Below are 19,414 nucleotides of genomic sequence, written 5' to 3' on the forward strand. Positions count from 1 at the left end.
CCGCCTGCAAGGTATAGAGCTGGCAGCCATTTCGGCACAGGACCACCGCCGGTATCCAACGTGAATTGCGACCAGACCCACGCGCCCAGACTTATATACCCGGTGGAAAGCCGGGTACTCCGTTTTGCGAAGACTGGCGTGGACCAGGCCGGAGGAGGTGCAGCAGAGTCCTAGGTTGGCGCCCGTGGAGGAGCTCTGTGGGGCTGCGTTCTCCTGTTGGTGTGGTCCGGTGTGCCGTCAGTTGTGGATGAAAGGGGGGAGAGCAAACATGCCGAATACCGAGGCGCCTACAAAAATCCTGGAAGGTCTGCGAAATAAACTGAGGTCCATTGTCCGAGACCAGGGTGACTGGCAGACCTTTCACAGAAAAGATTTTTGCGAGTGCCTGGATTGCAACTTCTGAAGTGGTTGAGGAGCAGCAAACCACGTATGGGAATCGGTAATAAGCATCAGTGACAATGAGCCAAAAGCCATTGAGAAACGGGACTGCAAAATCGATGTGAACACGTTCCCATGCCTGGGTTGCAGGCGGCCATGAAGAGAATGCTGACCTGGGAGATGCCTGTTGGCTTGCACACTGGGAACAGGCGGCCACCAAGTGCTCAATTTCCCTATCAATAGCGGGCCAGTACACATGTTTGCGAGCCAAGGTTTTAGTACGGGAAACACCCCAGTGCTCCTCATGTAATAATGTGAGGACTTCCCTTCGCAAACAACCACGCGAGGAGCTGTATCATCGGTAGCCAGAAGGAGAACTCCTTCCAAGACGGAGAGGCGGTCTCGTAGAACAAAATAACTACGAAGAGGGTCCGAGGCCCGGCCTGGAGGTCGGGATGACCACCCCTGCTGAATGAGGCGAACTACTTGCCAGAGAACCGGGTCAGCTGCCGTTTCCTTGGCGACTCAAGAACTAGTGATCGGGAAGCCATCAACCGCTTGGCGGGACGCCACATCCAAATGAAAATATTTAATCTCCTCTCGATCGAACTTAGGATCCGGGCCCACCGGAAGACGGGAAAGAGTGTCTGCATTGGCATGCCGTCCGGTAGGGCAAAAATGAATGTCATAATGGTACTTAGAGAGGAACAAGGCCCAGCGCTGTAGTCTGTGGGCCGCCCTATCCGGAATCTGAGAGATCTGAGAGGCGGGGCCAAATAACGATATTAACGGCTTATGGTCAGTGATTAACTGAAACTTCGTGCCATACAAGAAAGGGTGAAACTTGGTAACAGTAACAGCGTAGACAATGGCCAAAGCCTCTTTTTTCACCTGGGAGTAATGGGCCTGTGCGGGACTAAGAGTTTTAGACGCAAATGCCAGTGGCTGCTTGGAATCATCCATGTTGCGATGGGCCAGGACCGCCTCCACCCCATACTGCGAAGCATCGGTAGCCAGGACCAACGGCTTATGGGGGTCAAAAGTAGCCAAACAAGGCACTGACGTGAGAAGGCCCTTCAACGAGGTGAACGCTCGCTCGCATGGAGGCGACCAACCAAAGGAACACCCTTGCGCGGAAGGCAGTACAGGGGGCGGGCTATGGTGGAAGCCCTGGGAAAGAACCGGTGGTAATAGGCAATCTTGCCTAAAAAAGCTTGTAACTCCTTCAGCAAAGCGTGCTGTGGAAGGTCGATGATACCTTGGACCAAACTTCCTAGCAGCTGGACGCCGTGCCGAGAGATGGTGTAGCCCACATACTCAATGGATGGTTGGAAGAAGTTTGACTTACGCAGGTTGCAACGCAAGTCCACAGACCTGAATTTGAGAAAGAGGGTGCGAAGGTTGTGCAAGTGTTCCTTCGTACTGTTGCATGTGACAATTATGTCGTCCAGGTAATTAATACAATGAGGGATTGTCGACGTGACGTGCTCAAAATAACGCTGGGATACCGCCAGGACACTGGATATTCCGAAGGCCAACCACTGCTATTGGTAAAGGCCAAACGGGGTGTTGACGACTGCCAGCTGTTTGAAGTCCTCATCAAGTGATATAAGATGATAAGCCTCCGAAAGATCGATTTTCGAAAAATATTGGCCTCCCACCATGGCGGAGAACAATTCATCAGCACGAGGCAAAGGATAGGTGTCCACCACCAATTGGGAATTAATGGTGGCCTTGAAATCGCCACAAAGATGTAATTTTCCCGAGGGCTTCCTTACAATAACGAGGGGCGAAGCCCACTCACTGGAAGAAATGGGAAGAACGACCTCGAGGGCTGTCAGCCAGCCGAGCTCTTCTTTTACCTGAGGGCTGAGGGCCAAGGGGATCTGCCGCGCGCATAGAAAAGTGTGCCGATGCGTCGGGAGCCTGGCCTGATGAAACTTCCTGAATGTCAACATCCATGTCCTCTGTACCTGCTTCCTTCGATTCTTTTGAGGCCAAGTGTAAACTTTAACAATGTGTCCTTTTTTATTACATTTGCGACAAACGGCCCAACGCTGGGGGCACTCTGACCGATCATGATGTATATAGCACGACGCACAGGATGGTAACAGGGGCCGGCGTCTGGAACTCTGTATACGCCCTGTGCGGGAGCGGCCGTAATGACCGGATTGTACCGCTTGCACGTTGTCCACCCTGTATCCAGTGGACACGGCGCCGCCGCCCTGAACCGCCGCGACGTCGCACCACGCTTCCAGCTGTTGACCTGCGGCGTGAGAGACTTCATACGATTGAGCAATGGACGGGACTTCCTCGAGGGAAGGGTCTTCTAACTGCAGGGCCCGTTGCCGGACCTCCCTATCAGGGGCCGAACAAACAATGACGTTGCGCACCATAACGTGGGCATACGATCCTCGCGACTGCTCCATGACAAAATGACACTTGCGACTAAGACCGTGCAGGGTAGCGGCCCACAACCGGTAAGTCTGAGGGGGCTGCTTCTTGCATTGATAGAACTCGACACTAGGCACCACAACATGCGTGCGGCGGCAATAATATGAAGACAGCAATGAACACAATGCGTCAAAAGACAAGGACGAGGGTTCCTGCAACGGCGCTAGCTGCCACAAAACTTGATACAACGAGGGAGATATCCGAGACAAGAAAAGAGCATGACATACCTCCGCATCAGCAACATGAAACGCCTGGAAATGCTGCTGAAGGCAATGTTCATATGCGTCCCAATCCTCCGCCGTCTCGTCATACGGGGGAATGGCGCTGGAGCAGACTGCGTGGAGAGCAAAGCCGGAAGCACTTGTTTCATGGTTGCCATGAGCTCCGTCTGCTGCTCAACCAAAACCCTAACAAAATCCTCCATGCCGTGGATAAGCTGCGAAACCAGAACCACAATGCAACACGCGAAAGAACGACCCTACTCGTCACCAATTGTGTAGTAACACGGTTCACGTTTTCCGTCGCAGTTCACATAGCGTAGACCGGGAACTGTCTCCTAGGCATGCCCAATGTGAACTGACTGGGCACGGCCCGTGCTGCCTGAGTTGTTGTTGTTGTTGTTGTTGTTCCACTGGCAGAGGTCGCAACCGAATTCTCGCATGTCCTCTGGTGGACAGGACTCTATTGCGGCAACTACCGTCTTTGATGCGCCGTGCCGATGTGCACCTCCCGAAATCTTCCTGGTGGCTACTGCAGTAACAGTTGACTAACTGCAGCTGTGCTCTCCATGATGGTTACTATAGTGAATAACCTAAGTCCTCATACATTTAAGGTATAGGCTGTACAGCTCACGTACTTCAAAGAAAGAAACTACTGCAGGTGCCTTCTCAGTTGCAGAGATGAGCACACTTACCTTTTCCACTTGCAACAATGGCAGCACAACCAGCCAGTCCAATACTTCCCTTAAAGCCCTGGTATAAACAGTAACAATCCCACAGGGTTCGCATCCTTTACATTTAATTCAAATTTCAATACTAGTTTCCTCAGCACACTCAAACCTGGCATCTCCCATCCAGACATACTTAACAGAACACTTCAGACACTATGCCTGTCACAAGTCATAATTGCTGAAAATACAGATTCTATAAGTTTATTGCAAAATATAGTGCATGTAATGTACTCTACCAGCTCTGCTACCATGCTGTGCTCCCATTATCTTACAGAGCAATGAGGAATAGTAGGGCCAAGTTGAATATATGCATCTCATGTTTGCTGAATGTACCATGAATATCAGGTGTCACAGAAAAGTAAAAAACTTATTCAAATTAACTGTGAGGGTGTTGGTAACAAACTTACACCTTGCACTCAGCAATAATTGTCCTTATAACAAAAGTGCCACAATTTTTATTTTCAAAAGGATTGTTGCTAGTAGCTAAACTTTAAACAAGTGACAAAAGGTGGCACAGGATGTGCACGACTCTCATGTTGAAGTCCCTCCACATTTTCCAACATTTCCAAGTTCACCACCCTTCGCCCAGTTGCAATGAAGGTCACATCTTACTTGGGCTCAACACTCAACAATGGCTGCACATATCCTTCTTCTGTCTTGGGCTATACAGCGACAACTACACCTTCTGTATAGCTCAGCGATGTCATTAACACTGATACCATGAAATTCAGATGTCAACTCGACACCATTAAAATGGTAATGCATCCATCATGGCACATACCTAATTGAATACTGTGGAGAGCACAATACCTGAAAGCAGACCCCTTTCACAAAAATCACTATAATAGTAACTTGATACTAACCACTAGCAGGAAACTTTAAAAATTTGCTGTGGTTGATGCTTGTCAGCATCAGCATAATCCTCTAGAACAGTGCTGCTAACTTAAACCCATGGCAAATGTATTAATTTGTTCATAAATCAGCTTTAAGCACTACTGACTAAGTTAACAGTAAAAAACAAAAAATTAATAATTTCTAATGAAACAACAGAAAATCCAGAATGGAGTGTAACAGTGTTTCTATTGAGTTTTATACTCCCTTTGTCAGAAAAGTTCTGGGACAGCTTTTATATTTCTGAGTTTGCAGTATTAAAAATGTGGTTTTTATGTTACCTGGTATGTGTGCATCCTTGAAATGACCTTGCAATGTTTCTGCACAAACTCATTAGGTGGCAGAGCTGTGCTTAGCAACACACTGTTTGGGTTCTTGGTGCATTAGTCACGGTGACACAATGGATGCTGATTGTGAGCAAAGAGTGAACATTAAGTTCTGCATTAAGCTCAGGAAAACCCCTAATCAAACTTGGGCAATGATTAAGCAATCATATGCAGGTGAAGCACTTCCAAGACATCAAGTTTTTGAGTGGTACAAAAGGTTTTGTGACGGCTAGGATTCAGAGCAAGATAATCCCAGTGCTGGTCGCCTGGCTACAGCATATACCGATGCAAATGTAAAGCATGTAAGGCCATTATTGCAAGAAGACAGCCATATAACAGTGCATATGATATCTGAACAACTTGATTTGAATTGTGATGTGTGTCATAAGGTTTTACACAGAGATTTAGGGAAATTGGAACTTAATGGAAGACTCATCCCTCACACACCAACAGAAAGAGGAAAGATGAAGAACTGCTGCTGAACTACTGTATAGGGCCAGATTTGATCCTGCATGTCTGTCAAAGATTGTTGCTGGGGATGAAAGTTGGTGCTACCAGTAAGATCCTTAAACGAAGTGTCAAAATACTGAATGGTGGAGTCTGGATCAACAGCCGAAAAAAAAGTGAAATGGCAACCTTTGAGAACAAAGACAATGTTGACTGCATTCTTTGACAGTAAAGGATTGGTTCACCATGAGTATGTTCCTCCAGGTCAAACAGTGAACCATACTCCTTACATTGAAGTCTTGAAAGGTTTGCAACAAGCAATTCGATGTCACCATCCTGATTCTCAGGACTAGTTCTTTCTGCATGAGAATGCAACATCCTATACTGCTTTATCTGTTACCGAGTATCTGGCCAGACATTCTGTTATTACCAACCCACATCCGGCATATTCGCCCAACCTCTCACCTTGCGAGTTTTTTGCATTTCCGTGAGTGAAAAGGCGACTGAAAGGAAAGTTTCATCATGATATCGTAGACATCCAAAGGGATTTGACAAATTAGCTTACAAGATGGTTGCTTCAAAGACCTCCAGAAATATTGGAAGCTGTGTATAGACAGCCAAGGAGACTACTTTGATAGGCGCTATGATCATCATTTGGTAAGTGCAATTTTCTATTTTTTTTAAAAGCTGTCCTTGAACTTTTCTGACTAAGGGAGTATTATTGTTGTAAAATATCTTCCAGAATAATTTATTCCAATCACTAATATCATTATTCAATTTAATTCCTGCTGCACTTATTTATTTGTTTATTGTTTTATTTTGCCTGGCCAGGTTAGGGACTTCAGGCACTGTCTTACACCAGACCATACCAAAAAATATTGCAAAATGCCCTGTTAACTGTCCAACCAGAATAGCTACCTGCTCATTCATTCATTCCAAAAAGTCACTGAAACTATCTTTTCAGCAAGTCTAATGAAAAAAATCGTATTACAAAGCCAATAACCAATGACCTTTTTTGTCATGACATGCAGCTTCTTATGCTGAGTATTAGTATTGATAAAAAAATCTACTGTATCTTAGTACAGAATAATGACTTGAATGAAAAATATAAAAATTCTCTTATTTGTTAACTGTTTCCCTAAAAGTAACTCAGATTAGGAAAGAAAACACATAGATTTGTCAAAGAATAAAAGTATCTCGTAAAACAGAAGAGGTAAGTGCGTCTGTCAGTCTGGAATGATTGATGCAATACATTACAAGAAACACTGCAGGGTATTGAAGAAAGCATTACAATGTAAATGCACCATGAAAAGAGGTTAGCCATACCAGACAACAGAATAAAAGACAATATGAAATATAATGAAGGAAAACACCGGTAGATCTAGAGATGAAGAGGAGCAGTCTAGAGAATGAAGAGGAGCAGATTGCTTGAAGAGTGAATGATACTTAGGTAATAGTTATCGTCTGGTGTGCCCAAGGTGAAGCACTTTATACAGATTGTTTCAGGATTTCACCATCAAGCTGTGAAGATTGATATGTCTCACAAAAGAGGATCATTTTTTACTAAGGAACATATACTCATAAATGCACAGAAGTTACCATTTATTACTATCAGGCAAGTTCTGACAATAATGTACATGAATGGATCAATCAATCCGCCCTGTATCTCAATACATGCTGCACACCTACGTATCAGTGTCCGTCCAAATCTGGACAGTACATCAGAATTCTGTTCGATTTAGTGGGAAGCATCAGTGATTTAGGCTATCAGCTCAATTCTAGTGGCAATTGGAGTAACATAAACTGTACGTGTATCACGTCCCAGAAGAAAGTAACCAAGGTGTGTCAAGTAAGGTGAATGCGCTGGCCATGTGACAGGTCCACTTTGTCCTATCCAATGTTCTCCATAATTAACAACTATCTGTGCCCACACATCAACACTGAAGTATGCTTGGGCTCCATTGTGCTGTAACTAAGAGGCCACTGTACATAACAAGCAGTAGATTGTCCAGAAGTTCCTTAAATATGGTCAGTAGGAACTGTAAGTAAACTGCTCCAGTGAATGTAGGTGGCAATATTACAGGTCCTAGAAGATAACTATCCAAAATGCCCACCCACATGTTTGCAGGGACCCTTCATTGGTGCGACCTAACAGAAACTGCATGAGCGTTCTCATAGTTGCAGATGTGGCTATTCCTGCTGTTAAAATACACGTAATGTATACAGAAAGCCTCATCTGTAAATTTCATTGTTAAATCTACAGATCATTTCACCATCAAAATTTGATGTTCTCAGGTCACACGTACCACCACCAACATGCTCTCATAAGTGTCCTTGAATTGCAGAACAGGTACTGTGGTGTGGGTTTCTTCTGTTAGGGAACCAATTTTTATAGATATGAGGAGCTGCTCTTTCACCTCTACTTGCCTCACCGTAGTACATAATCATGTCAGTGAGCTCATCAAATCCATACTCAGGTTTCATTGAGTACAAACAGCAAGGAAACCAGAAAAGTGCCTGGCTTCTAGTGTGGCTTGTGGTGATAAACTCAATTTGGAAGATTACAGACACATCCAAACAAATCTTTCTTTGTGATGCAAATGTAATATAGAAATAACAAATAGTATATTTACGTCTTGAGTCTTTCCTTCACATCCTGTATGGTAAATCTCCCCTGACCTGCAGTTCTGGGTGACTTTCCCAAAATCTGCCCCTTTTCTTAGACCTCTCCAGTCCTTTTCCTTCACCCTTCTTCCTTCCCCTTCTGCCTGAAGAAGGAGCCCACTGGCTCCAAAAGCTTGCCAGTCACAACAGTCTTTTATGTGTGTGTTCTGGTGAATATCAAATTTTGATGGTGAAAAGATCTGTAGATTTAACCATGAAATTTACAGATGAGGCTTTCTGTATACATTACATATTTTAACAGCAGGAATAGCCACATCTGCAACTATGAGAACGCTCATGCAGTTTCTGTTAGGTCGCACCAATGAAGGTTCCCTGTAAACATGTGGGTGGGCATTTTGGATAATCATCTTCTAGGACTGCGAAGAAACTTCTAAAGAAACAGACATTACTACATAATAGGTGTAAAAGAAAGTACAGAACAGCGATTCTAGGAGCTACAGTCTGGAACCGCACGACCGCTACAGTCGCAGGTTAGAATCCTGCCTCGGGCACGGATGTGTGTGATGTCCTTAGGTTAGTTAGGTTTAAGTAGCTCTAAGTTCTAGGGGACAGATGACCTCAGAAATTAAGTCCTATAGTGCTCAGAGCCATTTGAACCATTTTTGTCTCATGATTTTGTCGAGTGAATTTTTCTTTTGATTAAAATTTTCTTTTAATTCACATATTAACACAAGACTTATTACAAATGTGTAAATCTCTATATACTGAAGTACACGCCATTACTTCTAGGTTAAGTGCCAGTGCCATAAAAAGAAAGTTCTCAATGCTTACTCAGACCAGTTGTGTTACTGCACTGAAAATGTGTAGAAGTCAAACATTACTTAACATTTACATGTTATGGTTCTCATATGGAATTCACCAATGGAGCAGGAGCAGATGGCTACCAATAAATCCTTTAGGTCCTCTTAAAAATTTTGTTATAAATAGGCAAAATTTTTACAGTTGCAGCTAGCGCTTTAATGGGTCACAGCGGAGCAGGGCAGAGTCAGCTCCAAAATAACAACACAACACAGCAGTTTTGAATCAGTTTCAGTTTTCCGTACCCCAGTAGGTTAAAACAGAATCCTTACACATACAGGACCACTTTGTTGCGCATTTGTCTGTTTGTCTGCCTGCCAAGACTCCTTCTCCTCACAATGGAACCTCCCCATCGCACCCCCCTCAGATTTAGTTATAAGTTGGCACAGTGGATAGGCCTTGAAAAACTGAACACAGATCAATCAAGAAAACAGGAAGAAGTTGTGTGGAACTATGAAACAATAAGCAAAATATACAAAATGAGTAGTTCATGTGCAAGATAGGCAACATCAAGGACTACGCGAGTTCAGGAGCGCTGTGGTCCCTTGGTTAACAGTTGCCAGAAAGTTTTTGCAAACATTTGTTTCTGAATAATCAACACCTTTCTGGTTCTAAGTAAATCAATTTGGCAATTGTTATTATTCCTCATATTGATTTCATGAACTGAGGAACTTGTATTAAAGAGAGATATGTTATTTATGACAAATTTCATTAAAGAATAAATATACTGAAAAGCAGTAGCCAGTATTCTCAGTTATATGAACAGGATTCTGCAGGAAAAACTTGGGTGGTGAGTTACTGCAAATATAAAAAATTATTATGTTGGTGGTCGTACGTGTGACCTGAGAACATCAGGTCCAGTCACTAACAGTACCTATCACATCAAAGGCAGGGTTACCTGTGAAACCAGTCATGTGGTCTACAAGCTAAGCTACAACCATTGTGCTGCATTCTATGTGGGCATGAAAACCAACAAGCTGTATTTCTGCATAAATGGCCACTGAAAAACTGTGGCTGAGAAAGAACTGGACCACCCAGTTGCCGAGCATGCTGCCCAACATGACATTCTTCATTCAGTGACTGCGACAGAGTCTGTGCCATCTGGATCCTTCCCAGCAACAGATTTTCTGAACTGCACGGGCAGGAAGTCTCCTTGCAATATATCCTACATTCCTGTAACCCTCCTGGCCTCAGCCTTCGTTAGTCATTGTCCTACACCCACTATTCCCTTCCCTGATCTCACTCCACAACCTTCTGTTGCACATGCACCCCCAGTGTCTTTTTACTTCTCTCCTTTTCTGCCCCCTGCCTCTCGCCATCTAACCTCCTGACTGACCTACCTGCCCTACAGCCTCTTCACCTCATCCCTAGATGCTTCCACAAGCAGTACTTTTCTGTTCCCAACTCCCACCCCTACCCTGCTATCCCTCCACCTTTCCACCCTAGCCTCCTTCTTACCCCATCCACCTGGTTGCTTCTTCCATGACATGCTGCTGCTTGCAGACTGGTCTCAGCAGCTAGAGATTGTGGTTAAGTGTGTATGTGGTGAGGTGTGTGTGTGTGTGTGTGTGTGTGTGTGTGTGTGTGTGTGTGTGTGTGTTTTGTCTAATTCCGATGAAGGTATTTTTGACTGAAAGCTTACTTCCTGAAAGTCTTTTTGTTGTTCCTATCTGTGACTCAGGATCTCCACTGTACGGTGAGAGCTGTTCTTTTCAAAAGATGGATAGAGGGAGAGATACTGAACAGTACAATTAGAAACGAGAAAGGGGCAGGGAAACAATACACACACACACATACACAGAGAGAGAGAGAGAGAGAGAGAGAGAGAGAGAGAGAGAGAAACTGTGACATGATATTCTGTCTTGCCCTTCACACCTCTTGCTGTAGTCTTTTCTCACCCTCTTAACCTCCATACCATTCTTGTCAAACTGTATGTCTTTTCCACACTATTATCCACAAATCAAGGTTACTACACCTGCATTCATTCCCACTGATGACGCCTGACTCCCTCCCTCCCCTTCTCCCCTTTCCCTTTTGTCTTATCCACACAGTAGATGGGTCCGCCTCGTCCTGAGATCTGATTAACCTGTTGCCCCTTTTCTTCAACAACCTATCGCCCTGAGGAACAAATACTTCCAAAAGTTAGGGTTAGTGTTTTCACTATTAAATGTGTCTGTCAGCAATACAGGAATTTTGATTTCAATATTTTTTTACTCACACCAGATACTTGATGACTATTTCCCTTCAGAGCTATGGAGAAAATATTAGCATGTTAGTTACATTGTTGATATTTTTTTCCATTAATGTTCTAAAACTTCAAGAATCATGACACTGTAAAGCTATAAAACAAATCCTGTATCATAGATTCACAGTAGCTAAATGCATTCATCAGCTGACCTGTTTGTGAGATACAGCTCCCCCCCCCCCCCCCTTTAATTAATAAGGTTTCATTGTAACACAAGTTTCTGTTTCAATATTCACCCTTCCACTATGCAGTTAACTTTATATAGTTTTCTGATAAATCTTGAGATGACTAATCCAGCCTATGGGTGAAGCTCCCAGTCCAGTACTCAATGGAAATGCATTTTGTAAGAGAATTATACTGTTCACTTCAACACCTGACACTGTGGAATGTACCTTCACTCAACATAGCCATTTTAATTTGTAATATGCTAATGTGGATACTTGGGAAGACATCTATGAATGTGAAAGTACAAATGATAAGTTCAATAAATTCCTAAATAGTTTTACCTATTAGTTTGAACTTTGCTTTCCACTCCATAAAAAGACAGTCACAAAAAAGGATCTGAAAATAAAATGGGTCACAACAGGGATACAAATATCTGTGAAGAAAAAGAGACTACTTCATGAAATATCTAGACAGCACACCACATCCCCAGAATTTGATTCCTATTTTAAGAATTACAAAAAGATTTTAACTAAAGTCATAAAAGAAGCAAAAAAATGGCAAATAGTTCCTTCATAGCAAATGGACAAAATAAAATGAAAGCCATATGGGAGATTGTAAGGCATGAAACAGGAGTAAAAAGAGAGAGAATACCATAATATCAAACTGAATGAAAACACTTCTGTAATATCTGACCCCAGCAGATAGCAAATAATTTTAACTCATATTTCTCTGAGGCAGCTGAGATTCTGGTGAAGCAAAACTTTCATAATGCTGTCACTGCAAATCAGATTAAAACTATCCCTAGTAACAAGTCTCTCTTCCTACACCCAACAGATGAACAGGAAATGCTAAAAACAATGGGGGAGCTAAAATCAAAATTTTCCTCTGGTACTGACAACATACCAGACCTTATCATTAAAAAATGTGCACCCTTAGTAGTTAAGCCCATGGTAGACATATGCAATAATTCACTTTCTCTGGGAATCTTCCCCGAAAGGCTAAAAATAGCTAAAGTGAAGCCATTGTTCAAAAAGGGTGAAAAAACAGATATAACAAATTATAGGCCAGTCTCTCTACTATCTGTTTTTTCTAAAATAATTGAAAAAATCTTTTATAAAAGACTCGTAGATTTCATTGAAAAAAATAAGCTTTTCTCAGCTACACAGCATGGATTCCGAAAATGTAAATCCACTGAGACAGCTATTATCAATTTCTTAAATGAAGTTTTAAATGCATTAGATAAAAAAGAACACATAGCAGCAATATTCCTAGATCTTTCAAAAGCATTTGACATCATTAACCATGGTCTTTTGCTTAGAAAGCTAGAAAATGTTGGCGTCAGAGCAGCCTATGAATGGGTAAAGTCATATCTACAAAACAGACACCAAATAGTTGAAGTCTTGTACAAAGAAGGAAAAAATTTAACTTCCTGTCAATCAGAAAAACAGTGTGTTAAATACGGTGTGCCGCTGGGTTCCGTACTGGGACCAATCCTGTTTTTGCTGTTTGTAAATGACCTGGAACCATCCAGCCCTAACTATAAGTACATTAAATATGCCGACGATACAAAAATACTTATCAAAGGAAAGACCCCAGAAGAGCTCCAAAATGAAATAAAAAAGAGCACTACACATGTATCAAAATGGTTCGCAATGAACAACTTAATAATAAACACACATAAAACAAACACTATGCATCTACACGCAGTGCAGAATAAACAGCCTTTAACTGCAACCATAGAACTGTTAGGCAAAAGACTTGAAATTGTAAATAGCACCAAATTTTTGGGAGTTTGGATCCAAGATGACCTAAGATGGCAGAAACACACACAACACCTATGTAGTAAATTAAATACCATTTGTTATAGTATAAAAATTCTTGCTGGATGCACATCTATGCAAGCCATAAAAAATGTGTACTATGCCCAAGCAGAATCACTACTAAGATATGGTGTAATTTGCTGGGGAAATTCACCACCCAGCAAAAGCTGTTTTATTGCACAAGTAAGAATTATAAGAGCCATGGAAGGCTTAGCACCTCGATCTTCATGCAAACCCTCATTTAAAAAGCTTCATATTCTTCCATTACCATGCCTATATATCCTAGAAACAATAATGTTTTTAAGGAAAATTGTGGATGAAAATAACAAGTTTGCTCCAAAAAAACAAAATATCCATTCATACAACACAAGAAATAATCAAGATTTACATATGCAGTTTTCACATACAACACTAAAACAAAAAGGACCCTTGCAAGCAGGAAAAAAACTGTATAACAAACTACCTAAAGAAATTAAGGCAATAACTGGCATGCATAAATTCAAAACTGCAGTGAGTGACTACTTGCTACAGAATTGTTACTATAGTGTTGATGAATTTTTAACTACAATGTAAATATGTGAAAAATTTAAATAGTTTACACAATTAAGGCCAAAATAAGAAATGTGTACATGTAGATTTATCTGTGTATTATATGTGGTCCATTACATATATATGTGTGTCTGTATAATCAAGGCCAAAAGTATGAAATGTGTGCGTATAAAATTTATTTGTGAAATGTTATTCGCACATGTTAGAGTTATATTGCTATATACTGAAAACCATACAACAGCTTTTTCTGTTAAACTTTATTGCAAATTATTTGACTTTTCCTATATCATTATGTACCCCTGTACAGTGTATGATTCACAGGACCAATAAATATACAATACAATACAATACACTTTCCAGTATTACACACGCAGCACCAGACAGTCACGCATTTTTAAATTCCCTGTCCATCTTGTTTTCCACAGTGATATTCAAAGCTAGAGGGAAATTATAAGATATTATTAACTCTGTGTATGTTTTACTGTGTGAATTTACTTATTACATAATGCCATAATCTCATTAATAAAAACCTTTTTAAAAATATTTCTTCAGTAATGAAAGACATTACTTTTTAGTGTTTTAGTGACATTGAAACTCCTAGGCAATTTTAGTGTTAATTTCTAAATTAAATTAAATGCACTAGAGCAACAGACAGTTAATCGGTACTATAAAAGCCCCATGTCAGCTGAAGAAATACACTCAGAAAATAAACAAACTATTCTTCTCAAATATAAGCAACATAAATGGTTTCTGTTTTCTACTTGCATCACTGTACATCTGGAAGTCACTCGCAGGGGAAATGTGCAATGGTTAAAAGTTTCAGAGAAACTGAGTTAGAAACTGCTTCAAAAAACAGGAGATGAACCTCATGGAGTATTGTTTGTACTATGAACTTATATATTAAAGTGGTGTGAGAATAGCACTTAAAATAGCCCTAATGGAAAAATAATATAAATAATTGGAAAATAAAAATCCTGGTTACATGCAAAATAGGTTGTAATATAACATACCACTTTCCAGTTGGTGTTGTACTTTCATCATCAATCATCTGGTTAGTAATTATAACTTTTAGAGGCAGAATGTAAATTTTGGAAATAATTCTAGATGTGGTGGAATTTCAGCTTTAATCAGAATCATTATGTTACAATGCTGCTCATACTCCTGCAACATGTGAATCTCATTATACCGTTTCTTTTTGTTCTGAATTACTTTCTACAGTCATGTAATCGGACAAAAAATTGTAATTATATATTAGCTTTGTGCTGAAATTCACCTCGTTCAATCTGTTATTTTATTTTTTGCTATCGCACATTACATCTGAAATAATTTTGTGGTATTTACTTTCTACTGTATGTTTTCAAACCATTAACCATTGCCAACTCACTATATTTTCATTATTTAACAGAAAAAAACAGAACATCCTTTATCTCTAGTTGTTCGTCTATGATTCTTTGAAAATAAAAATTGGAGGACATACAGTCCTTAGTTACATGTACTCTCATCCAAATCTCATTTGTACTTTATATGTTTAAGAGAAAGTGTGTGATGATTGAACAGATATAGAGGACATTCCACTAAACAATTTGAGGTAGAGAGCTTGGAGACCAGAAAGCCAAATTAGTAAGACATGAGCTTCAATATGACTATTGACATTGCTGTCATGACAATGCTCAAAATGTTGCTTCAGCAGAGGCCTTTATGTTTTAGGATACTTCACCATTGACTATTTAAATATCTTTGTTGTTGAGATGATGGCAGTTGACAGACCTTCCAGCATTGCCTCATTTTGACATGTTCTCCACAAGATATTCTGTCTTTCCATTGGCCACATACAGAACTTTCCTAAGAGTTTGCACATTACTCAGACATGATGTGTCAAAATGGCGCAGCATCAGAACAGTTTTCCATAGTCATCTTGTTTGCAGTTCATGCACAATGTTTTACCTGAATTGTTGGAAGACATACCCTTTCATGAGTACTGGATTGGGAGAGGGAGACCTTGCACTCTGTCATATCCCCCAACATTAATCCTCTCAACATATTTAAGTGCTTACATTTGTAATTTGCCATTCCAGACCCCAAGTCCCCCTCTAAAAATGTGTATCAGGGCATAGCCTACACACCTTTTGATTTTTGTATGCTTTTACTGAATCAATCCATTTAGGCGGACTAGTTCATATGAATTTGTGATTTAATTGATTCTAGGAGGTTGTTTAAGGCACATGTACTTCATGCTATTTTATATAAGTCTCTCATCATATACAGTAATATTCTTTATTACAGAACCACCGGATCCTCCATTTGATGTTGAGGTAACTGAGATCAACAGCAGATCAGTTCGTTTGTCATGGCATCCACCATTTGATGGGAACAGTCCTTTAACAGGTTATTTAATACAATACAAACGAGGGACAAGTCTCATCAGTGATTGGCAGCACACTGGGACTGTGAACATATCTGTGCCAACCATGGGAACTGATTTTACAAGTAAGAAGTGAGTACATGTAGCATAAGCACATTGACATCCCAGGAAAAAGACTTAAAGTGACCTGGTATGTCAAACTGTTAATGACACATACACTGCCTAGCTGCCTAGTAATTATTACTGAACAAATGAGAGAATTTAATAGATTGTGTATCATGTCTTCTTGTTGGCCCTGTAATTGTGACAGTGACAGCATATATGATTAGGATTTTCCCCCCAAAAAATAATTGCTATGAAAATACAGTCATGATTTCAGCAATTATGTTAACCAATTGTACTTACTGAAAAGACTGAAAATTTCAGGTTTTACACCTAAATCTACATGTGTACTTGGCAAGCCTCTCTTTGGTGTATAGTGTATGATAAATGGTGGATAGTGTACCTGTATTTTTCGATTTGTGACAGTATATGATTTCTGGTGTGACTCTTTGTCAGTCTTTTATTATCGTGGTCACTGTATTTGCTAGTGCACAGTACACAGGGAGAAGAAAATAATAAGCTGCGGCAAAGAAGACGAGGGTCTCAGCACTTCCTTAAGAATGTGATTTTTTTACATAGTTCGGTATGCTAAACACAGCAAGTGTAAGTCAGTGACTACCACTGCTATGTCATATGTACAGATGGGGCAGGACTGTAAGCTCTGTAGACTTGGAGGCTCAGCAGTTGTGTTTGTAATTTTACACAGCCACCATTTATTAGGTGAGAGGAAGAAAAGAAATGACTCACAAGGAACTATAAATATTGTTAATCACTTGCTACATCAAACTGCATCTGTAAAATAGCTTAGTGTCCAGATAGACTGTACGTAAAAATAGAATCACGTTGATGAGTTGGTCAGAAAACTTAGCTCAGTCAACTTTGGAGTTAGAAATATCTCTCATTATCTTGGCCCCTTGACAAAAATTCTAGTGTAGCCTACTTTGTGTACTGTCGCTTTTTGCTATCTAATGGGATAGTCTGGGAAAACATATCTGGACTCAGTTAAGTATTTTTCATCTACAAATGAGCAATAAAGATATTATGTGTTGCTAATAACTAAATGCTGGAAATCTCTAATATTCAAAAATAAATTAAAAAGCTTATCTTATACAGCCACTTGAACACTCTAAGAACCAGTGTTGATTATAAATAAAATGCTAATATCATAGTGATCACAGTAGTTATTTCCAATGTGTCCTCAATGGATAAAACAGGTATCTCAATAAATGCTTGTTCAATATGCCACTAGGGCTTTAAAAAAAATCCTGCCCTAGCTCAGTTATCATGTCATCAATGTTACAGACAATTAACCAAATGTTCACATAACCCACCTAATCAATAAAAAAATATGATGTGATTCTATTCTTTAAAGATGTCCCTCACAGAGCTGAAAGAAATATCAGATAAAAAATTTCACAATGACCTTTTGTACACACAATATTAATTTTTAGGAATGTTGTCCTTTCTGAATAAACATTGGTGCCAATGGGTTTCAAAATAATAAAGATCAGCTTTTAAGCATGCATTTCATAGTGTTTCATTTTCTTGTAGTTAATTTTGATCCACCCAACACGTCTTGTATTGTTTGTGTGTAGCCTTGCATTCCAGCGTGCTGCGAATTTTGTACATGAATAATTGTTTTTCATATTTTCACAGAGAAATAAGGAAAAAAGTTTGCTTTTCACAACATTGGCAGTTATATTTCCACATAAGCATTTTTATTACAGAGCACTGTTACATCTGTTCAGTGTAATCCTCACTCTCAACATCTGACCACCGACAGAAGATGCTAATTTTAAAAAAACTGAACATAGTCCAATCTTCAAGTTTCATTAGCTACTTTACATATATTATGTTTCTTGGTTATCATTACTCGGAACAATTTACTGTAAGCTGTTATTAGATAACAAAGTTTATCATCAAGCAAAGGGAAAAAATATGACTCTTTCTTCTTTGGTTATGTTTAGATACATTACAGACCTCTGAAAATATAAAATCAAATGGAAAGTGCAAGAAAACTCCAGAAATTGTTTTACAGCAATTGTGATTCTTACAAACAAACGTCCAAAATTTCAGAATAAGTTAAAAGCGTACCTTATTCATTATTCTCTGTAGAACATTTTTACACATGTAGATCCTATGACTACTAATATTTGTGTGCTTTAGGAAATATATTTCATACTAGTGCAAGTTTCCATGTAGAAATATATGAATAATCTATCCTTTTTTCTGACAATGCTAGTCTTACAAGTTTTGCAAGAGAGATTCTGTGAAGTCTGGAAGGCAGGAGGTGTGGTACTAGTGAAAATAAAGCTCTGAGGACATGTTGGAAATTGTGCTACTAGCGTAGCTCACTCGGTGGAGCATTTGTTCATTACAGGCAAAGCTCCTGAGTTTGAGGCTCAATTGGGCACACAGTATTAATTTGACAAAAAGTTTCATATGAATAATTGCTTTCTTTGGGTGAATTTCCATATATTTTTGTGGACGAGAATTTTTTTTACTAATGAGTAAATGGCATCTGAATACTATAACAGGAAAAGCAGTAGATTTTTCTTAAAGTAGCAGATTTTGTGTATACTGAATGCATGCAAATTAACAGCTATTTTGAGTGTAAATAGTTTAAAGCTGATTAATGTTGTAATTATCACTAATCGTAAGCAGCATTTATTGCAGTATACAAAAGTAATTTGTAATAGTTGTTTCCATCTACAAATTTGTTCCTAGACACGTTATACATCCTTCATAGTTCCACTTTATTGTGGAAACTACAGGACATAATGTACTGTAAAAGTTACTAAGCCAGTTTTGTTTTAATTAGATTTGGCTTCAGATCTCCTCTCATCCTGATTTCTCAATATCCACATTTCCACTCCATACAAGGACATGCTCCATATCAAGCATTTCACTAGATATTTCGTTACTTCTATTTTCAAACCACTGGCAAAAAGTCTTTTCTGCATTTTAAATGCCTCTTCCAGCAACACCATTTTGACTTTAAAGAATGTAATAGATTTGTATTGAGCACTTATTTATATCTGAAATACTGTTTTCCTCTCCCCAAGTAAAATTGATACCAATGTTTCAGTACAGATCCTTTGAGGACTGCAGTGATAAGTGACTTACATCCAGCGACCACCTACCATATAAGAATGCTTGCCATGAATGCTATTCAGGCTAGTGCCTTCACGGATCCTCTTACAGTAAAAACTCAGGAAGAAGGTACTGTCAAAAATTCTGTAA

At 40.0% G+C, this 19,414-nt stretch overlaps 1 protein-coding gene across 1 annotated transcript in view; it reads left to right on the plus strand.

The window, feature by feature from the left end:
• The window catches only part of LOC126456806 (Down syndrome cell adhesion molecule-like protein Dscam2), a 567,168-nt gene that overhangs the window by 436,627 nt on the left and 111,127 nt on the right, over window positions 1-19,414 (plus strand). Inside the window, 2 exon segments of the mRNA XM_050092599.1 lie at window positions 15,991-16,201; window positions 19,260-19,393. Of these exon segments, the coding sequence (XP_049948556.1) occupies window positions 15,991-16,201; window positions 19,260-19,393 (345 nt within the window).

Source organism: Schistocerca serialis, chromosome 1, assembly GCF_023864345.2.
Source record: "Schistocerca serialis cubense isolate TAMUIC-IGC-003099 chromosome 1, iqSchSeri2.2, whole genome shotgun sequence".
In the NCBI taxonomy this organism is placed as follows: domain Eukaryota; kingdom Metazoa; phylum Arthropoda; class Insecta; order Orthoptera; family Acrididae; genus Schistocerca; species Schistocerca serialis.